The 7,272-nt window shown below is 63.6% G+C and overlaps 1 protein-coding gene across 3 annotated transcripts; it reads right to left on the bottom strand.

The window, feature by feature from the left end:
* Positions 1-204: 204 nt before the first annotated feature.
* On the bottom strand, positions 205-6,741 carry LOC118026594 (DNA dC->dU-editing enzyme APOBEC-3G-like). Of its 3 annotated transcripts, none has more exons than XM_035029513.1 (7): positions 5,457-6,741; positions 4,643-4,716; positions 4,074-4,341; positions 2,944-3,088; positions 1,290-1,569; positions 703-818; positions 205-423 (listed from the first exon to the last, which is right to left on the bottom strand). In XM_035029513.1, the coding sequence occupies exons 3-7, from the start codon at positions 4,100-4,102 to the stop codon at positions 412-414; spliced, it is 582 nt and encodes a 193-aa protein (XP_034885404.1). In that variant the 5' UTR covers positions 4,103-4,341; positions 4,643-4,716; positions 5,457-6,741; the 3' UTR covers positions 205-411. The 3 variants fall into 3 exon arrangements, with proteins under 3 accessions (XP_034885404.1, XP_034885405.1, XP_034885406.1); XM_035029515.1 differs by having other exon boundaries at positions 244-420; XM_035029514.1 differs by lacking the exon at positions 5,457-6,741 and having other exon boundaries at positions 4,643-4,900.
* Between the last annotated feature and the right edge of the window lie 531 nt (positions 6,742-7,272).

The following is a 7,272-nucleotide window of genomic DNA, read 5'->3' as shown; positions in this document are numbered from 1 at the left end:
TATTTGCAGGCCTGCGAATGTTTGCAAGCCTTTATGTAGCTCTCTGGACTTCATGACACATTGCCAGAGAGAACCTTTGGTAGAAGAACCTTAAGATTCCCTTTCATGGCTCTGCATTTGAAATCGAGTAAAGTAATTACTTCTCTAAAAATTGAAAACTCTTCTGACAGCGATGAGTGCGATCTTAATCATGTATCTTTGGAACCCAAGATAGAGTTTCCATGACAAATAAATCTACTCAGATTTTGTTTTTAAAGACAACTTCTTCTGGACTCATTGCCTTCTGCTGGTTTCTTTGCATCAGTCTGGAGATGGTGGCGGAGGGCAAGTTTGCATTTCTTGGGAGGAAGTGTTTTATTCTGCGGTTCACAGAGGTGTCTTGTGGTCTTTAGCCAGACTGAGGTCCATCCTTCAGGCTCCCTGCTCCAGGAGGAGAAGGTGCAGTTGCATGGGGCGGGCCGTGAGACCGGTGGGCAGAGGGAACAGAGAAGGGGTCTGGCTGCCACAGAGATGGGGAAGGGAGGGGACACAGGGAGGTGAGGGAGCAGAGGAGTGTGGCAGGAGGGGCGGGAGGGCTGGAGCCGGCTCCCAGGAGGGAGCAGGGAACCCAGTGGAGGCTCTGAGAGGGGCAGCAAGAAGCCAGGGAGGGGACAGGAGGGAGGAGGGCAGGGGAGGTGGCAGGGACGGAGGGAGGAACCTCACCCGGAGAATGCCCTGCAGTTTCTCAGAGAATTTCTGACTCTCCATGTCCAGACCTGGCCAGGGCTGGAAGCGGTTTCCCTTGTGGTGCACGAAGGCGTTCCAGCAATGCTCAAACTCTGCAGCGGGGCGGGGGAGGGCCGTGAGCTGGGCTCTGGGGAGGGCCGGGGGGCGGTGGGGGGTGGGGGGCCACAGGGTGTCTGACTCTCAGGCACAGACCCTGCTCCCCCCAACCACATCCCCGCGCTCTCTCCTCCCCCAGCACTCCCCTGACCCCCGGGACTCTTCCTTCAGCCTGGAACCTCAGCCAGCCTGACTTCCCTTCTTCCTGGAAGGCCCAAGTCTCTCTGCCATGTCCGCCCACCATTCTCCCTCCCCTTGCGGAGACACCTGTCCTGCCCCGACGGCTCTCTTCCCACCGACCCTGCTGTCCTGTGCTGTCCAGGCTCTAGCCTCCCCTCTGCAGGCGGCCAACAGGGGCTACCGCCAGGGACGCTACTCCTGCCCCCCCCCCTGTAGCAGCCCCCCGCCCCCCGTCGGGCCTCTCCCTGCCCTCTGCCCCCCCCCCCCCCGGGGAGGCCCACACTGACCCCTGGAGGTCATGATGGCTATGCTGGCCCCAGCCCTCTTCAGGGTGCGCAAGCCCTCGTCATAGTGTCCGAGGGTATAGAGGCGGGAGGCGAAGAGGCTCAGGCTCACGTGGCTGTTCTCCTTCAGGAACTGAGCCATGTCCTGCGCACAGTTAGTGCAGGGGCTCCAGGAGAGAAAGCAGGTAACCCCATAGCGGAGCTTCGGGTCCAGGTCCCAGGACTGGATCTGCTCCAGCAAGCGGGACTCCGCGTGGCAGGGGGGCTCAGGTCTCTGGGCCCTCTGAGCACAGAAGAGCAGGAAGGGCTTCTGTCATTGGCGGTGAACATGGGGGAGGTGGGACCAGGGTGAGGCAGGGGGGTGCTGGCCTCAGGCACAAAATACAGGGGGAGCCCTTCTCAGCAGGGAGATGACTGGGGTTCCAGGGCAGTATCCCCAGGATCCGGGGTCCCCACCCCTGGCAGACAAGCTAGGCGGACAGTTTCCCAGGGGCCCGATGAGCGGTGCTGAGCTCGTTGCCTCGGCCTCTGCTCACTAGGGCTCTGCACCGCGCTGGACCTGACGGGTCTTCATTTAAATGGTTGCGATTTCATTTCTCCTGGGATTTGCAGGAAGTTGGACTTTTAAACGACTGCTTTAAACTATGATTCAACTTGACCACTGAGTTTCTGGAGCTCTCTAAACTTGTGCCCAAGGGAAGGGCCTTCGGGACCCTCACCTAGCGGGGGCCCTGCAGACAGCAGCGGAAGAGCCCCAGGACGGGAGAGAGGAGGCCAGGAGAGCTCCAAGGTCACCGGCCTGATGCCCTGGAAGCGGGTGCTTCCTCCAGGCAGGCGTCCACCCCTGTCTCCATCCGCCCCCACCGAACCCCACTCCCATCTGTGCACCAGCACTTCCACAAGCTTCTGCTCTGGGCCTCGCCCTGCGCTGAGCCCGCGGGTGAGCCAACGGGCTCACCGTGCGGAGAGGAATGGGGTAGGGGCGCCCAGCGGAGAGGTGCGCCTGGGTCACGGGATGAATGTCATTGTCCGGACTCCTGGGACTGTGGAGATGGGACCGACCTGTCCAGGGAAGGATCGGCAAGCAGGGCCTGGGAGCAAGTCAGGTCACCGCGGCAAGCGCAGACACGCGGACGGAGTGCGATGGGGACTCGGGGACCGAGGGGGCGTCCCCGGGTGATGCCGGAGTGGGGAGCAGTGCCCTTGGCAGGATCTCCAGGCAGCGGGCAGGGGTCCTGCCAGGGCCCCCGCTGGTGACCAGGGGGAGAGTCGCGAGCCAACGGAATTCGGGTTCTGTGGCCAGCAGCTGCCCCAAGCAGGGGCCAGGGAAGAAGCTGAGCCCTTGTCCAGAAGCCTTTCCTCTGTCCTAACCCTTCCTCAGAGGCACAGCGGGTGGGAGAGGCTGAGCCCGGGCCTCGGGGTGACAGGGGCTGACGGTGCCAGGCCCTGGGACACCGTGACTGCTTTCTGACGTGTGGCTCCACGCCAGCAACCACAGCAAAAACAGTCCCCACCTGACTCCAGGCCAAGGTGTGGCAGCTGTGGGGACCGAAGGGGAGACACGGGTGAGACCCTCCCGGGTCCACCCAGAAGCTTCCACCCTGAACGCCCCAGGATCGGGAGGCCGTGTGAGCTGCGGTCAGGCTGGGCCGGTCACCTTATTGCGCAGGATGCCCTTGTCCTGGCCCAGAGGGACCCCGGAGCCCTGATCGGGACGCTCCACCTTGTAGCAGAGGTAGGTCCTGGGCGGCCAATTATCATTGCGGAAGTTCTCGGTGAAGGTGTCCTCATCCAGTAGGTGTCTGTGGACAAAGGGGTGGGGGAGAGGCTGAAAGACACGGCCTCCCCCTGGAGTACCGAGAGTCCTCTTGCTGATGGATGTTTGGAATAGAAGAGAGATTTTACATAAAAACTGAAGAGACTTCGATCTTTGAAAATCTAAATTATTTCTCCTGGGCTCATTGCCTTTTGCTGGTTTCTTTGGATCCTCTGCCCCATGCCCCTTCCCCCTGCACCCCACATACCGGCCAGACCCACAGAGGACGGGCTTCCGCTGGCTTTGCTGGAGCCCCCCAGCCTCCCTCTGTGACCCCTTCTGGGAGCTCCCGGGGAGGTCAGCCCAATGCTCTGTCAGATGACCCCCAGGAGTCGCCCAGGGCGCTCAGACCCTCTGCTGGGGCCTCTCCCTGTGCCCAGGGTAGGCTCTCATCCCCTCTCCTGGCCTCACCATCCCATCCCATCCCATCCCATCCCCGCTGACCTACTCCCCTACGTGGAGGGACACCCTGGGGCTTTCCCCCCTTGACTTCACGGTTATCCCGTGCCACGGGGTACGTCGGGGCCAACGCATGCCCGTGTGGGACAATTGCCGAAAAGAGAACACCAGAGCCTATTCTTCTTCAATAATCATGGGATCTTCTGTAATCATGAAAATACCACAAACCCTTTACAAAACTGAAATCTTAAAGCTAAAAGGGACCTCCTGGCCCACAGCTCAGAAGGGATTCCCCAGGCGGAAAGAGTAGATTCCCGAGGGGATTGCAGGAAGCCAAGGATGGGGACCGTCAGGGATGAGTCCCCGGGAGCCTGGGGGAGGCTGGCTGGACAAGCAGACTGGGCATCAGCTGACGGGGCTCGGTGGGCCTGGGACGGGCCAGCAGGAAGGAGGCAACGAAGAGCAGGAGCCCCCAGGGGTCCAGGAGGAGACCTTGAGGGAGTGGCGAGTCCCCATCAGACAGCCCCGAGGAGGGGCTCAGGAGCCGGGGTGATGCAGGGGGCTGGGGTTACCTGTCCCAGGCCTCTGCACCCGCATCCATGTCTCGGTCCCTTCACCACCTCTGGCTCTGTGTCCGCGGTTTCTCGGCCTCGTCACGCCTATGCTGTTTTCTTGGGGTGCTCTTCAAGGACCCAGGGGCCTTATAAGCCATCGGAGCTCCTGGAAGCGGCTGAGCTGGCATTACTGGGACACACCCTTCCTAGACTCAGGCTACGCATGCCACCCTCCTGGGTGTTGACGTAGGAGGAACTTCTCTGTCAGCTGTCACATCCCTAGGTCCTGGGGGGTCAACTTAGGTTTTGGTTTCTCTGCTCCGCCAAAGGCCCTACCTGAAAGCCTCAAGGAGTGACCAAGGGCAGAGGAGGTCGGGGGAGGGTGCGACCTCTCTGGGCAGCAGGGACCAGCAAGGCGGGAGGCGAGAGGACAGGCGTCCGGCCCTGGAGGAAGGCCCCGGCCCAGGACCCAGAGCCCCCGGAGGCCAGGCTCCTGGGCAGCCCCACCCTGAGCCCCGCTCAGCAGCCAGCAGGGGCGGGGCCTGGCCCGGGCTGCCTGGGGCCAGCTGGCTGAGACCCCTGCGCACCTGCACCCACCGGGGGCCGCGGGGGACGGGGGCATCTGGTCTGAGAAGCCGCAGCAGGGCCTTCATCCCTGGACCTGCCAAGGGAGGAGGACAGACACGTGCTGAGCTACCCTTAGGAGCCCACCACCCAGTGGATGACTGCAAACTGGACGTGGAGCGTTTCGCCCCCATTGCCTGCAGGGGAAAAGAAAGGCTCCCAGAGGGAGTGGGACTTGGCCAGGACCCCACAGGCATGGATGGATGTGCCGGGATGGGGGGATGCAGGCCTCCCACCGGGGCGGCCACCAGGGCTCTTTCTGTTCACCTGAGCCCTGGCTGGCCGTTTGTCCTCTCGGGGCTGCCCCTCTGCCCAAATGATTCCCCCATTCCGGCTTCTCTTCGACCCACCCCCCACCCGCCCCCGCCATCCTGGCCCAGTGCCCCCTCCCTGAGGGATGTGTCTGTCCCGGGGCTAGCTGGGCCAACCGGGGCCTGAGTCACACCCTGGCTGCCTGCACCGAGAGCCACCGGGTTGATCACCCTCCCAGGCTGTCTGGTCTCATCCTGACAGTGGAAACCTCAGCACCGTGTCCCCTCCTTCTCGGGTGGGCATCCCTGGTCCCGGAGAGACGGGAAGGTGTCCTCCCCGTACCTGCACTGAGGCCTCGCCCATGTCCTCCATCCTCTAGCCCCAGTGCCCTCTAGCCCTGACACCGTCCCCCGGGGCCCAGGCGGTCTCTGGGTGGTCCTGTTGCTGCCCATACTTCCCAGCTCCCAGCCTCCGCGCACAGCAGACCACACACACCCAGCAGTCTCCAGCCCTCCTGATCCCTACCTGGACCGGGCCGCCGAGGATTTCCCCAACACGGTCCTCCGCTCTCGCCTTCCAGGGGGGAGGATGTGGCCCTGATGCAGGCCCAGCTCTCCTCCAGGACCCCCGAAGTCTCTCCAGTCACTCACCCTGCTCGAGTGAGTGCTGCCGGTGCCCCCCACATCGTAGGGTTCCGTGGAGGGAGCCCTGTGCGCCAAGCCCCGTGCTGGGTGCAGAGGCTGACTCCAGGAGTGTGGGGTCCTGCTGCACAAGCCCCTGGCCCTGGGAGGCCCTCGGAGGGCAGAGCCCCCCATCTGCCCCCTGCCTTCCCAGGGGGCTCCCGCAGCCAGCGCGCCAGCATCTCTCTGGGCTCAGCCTGCGTCGCTGGCTCTCCTGAGCAAAGGTGCCCCTCAACCGTGCTGCAGCGTTTTGTGGGGAGACCAACAGGGGCGCCGTGGCAGGGAGGGCACTTTGCTCCCGCCTCCCCGAGAGCAGTCCCCCTACCAGGCCAGCTCCTCTGCAGAAGCTCTGAGGTCTCCGGTTCTGGAATGTTCCCCGGCGCCCCCTCCTTCGCGGCTCCCCTGACCCCGGCCTGGCCTGATCCCCCCGCCCTGTGTGCCGCCTGCCTACGGCCTGGCTGTCCCCTCTAGTGCAGGCAACACTGGCCCAGCGTGTCTCCACGTCCGGGAGCCAGTTTTGCAGTGAGCGACCAGAACACAGGCGTAAGAGGATCCTTGTCCGGGCAAGACCAGAGGGCACGTCCTGGGTCACGAGGTTTTGCCCTTCTCCTGAGGCTTCCGTCTTGAGTCACCGGTCTGAGTCTCGGCCATGAGCGGCAGGAGCACGAGGAGACCACCTGGGACGTGGGTGGGCCTCCCCTCTCTGTTCTCGCGCCCCTCGTCCTTCCCGAAGGACCCCCGCCCGACATCCTCCCACACACACTCCCGGAGCCTGACTCCCTGGCGCAGGCAGAGGCCCAGGGCCTAGTGCGTCCCTGGCTGGGTCTCCCCGAGGCCAGGGGAGGACATGCTTTGGTCGAGGCCACAGTAGAGCCTGGTGGTGAACTCTGGGTCCAGGAGTAGCCCTTGACACTCCTGACGTGGCCATGACCTAAAAACACGCAGGCAGCTTCCCTCAGGCCCCGAGGCCAGAAGCAAGAGGGGGGCCATCCTGTCCTCCATGGGGAATGACAGCCCCTCTCCCCCAAGTCTGCCTCTGGAACACTGAGTGAACATGTGAAGAGATCCCTACGGGAGTCCCGCCAGAATTCTCCCTCAAAGCGTGCGACGCTCCCAGAAGGGAAGGGAGGGTCTGGGTCCCTCGTGAGCGCGGATCTGTGTCCCACCCCCTACCCCCCGCCCCCAAACCCCGGGCAGGTGCAGGCCATGCCAGGACTTATCCTGTTCCCCTGTCAGGAAACCTGGGAACAGGGCGGTCTGCCCCGGGGAAGCCCAGACTGGGGGCAGAGACACAGACTGAAGCCAGGGGACCCCGGGGAGGGTGCACACAAGCCGGCTCAGCCTGGGTTTCTCTGGGACTCTGGGAATGGAAGGTCCTGTTAGTGTCTGGACTCCAGGCCACGCTGCTCTGGATGAGGTCCCAGCCCTGCCCCTCTGAGGGTGGCCTCCCCTCCGTAGAGCCAGGGGCGAGGACAGACTGCCTGTGCCCAGCCCAGGATGGAGTACTGTTCCCAGGCTGTGTCATGTCCCCTTCCCAGCACCTCCTGATGGTCCCTGGGTCAAGGGCAAAGCTCCGGGACCGGGGTCCTGGGGAGTCAGGGCCCTGGGGAGACCAGGCCCTGGGGAGACCAGGCCCTGGGGAGTTGGGGACTGGGTCTTCC

This window comes from Mirounga leonina, unplaced genomic scaffold (genome assembly GCF_011800145.1).
Source record: "Mirounga leonina isolate KUSES-001 unplaced genomic scaffold, KU_Mleo_1.0 Mir_247, whole genome shotgun sequence".
NCBI classification, from domain to species: domain Eukaryota; kingdom Metazoa; phylum Chordata; class Mammalia; order Carnivora; family Phocidae; genus Mirounga; species Mirounga leonina.
The sequence above is the reverse complement of the archived record's forward strand: the minus strand, read 5'-3'. Positions and strand labels throughout refer to the sequence as shown.

Excerpts from the sequence above, each read along its gene's own strand:
- LOC118026594 (XM_035029513.1), bottom strand. The coding sequence starts at position 4,102 with ATGGATGCGGGTGCAGAGGCCTGGGACAG. Across the intron at positions 3,089-4,073 it reads GGTGCAGAGGCCTGGGACAG|ACACCTACTGGATGAGGACA; the intron begins GTAACCCCAGCC and ends CTTTGTCCACAG. Across the intron at positions 1,570-2,943 it reads AGGGCATCCTGCGCAATAAG|AGGGCCCAGAGACCTGAGCC; the intron begins GTGACCGGCCCA and ends TTCTGTGCTCAG.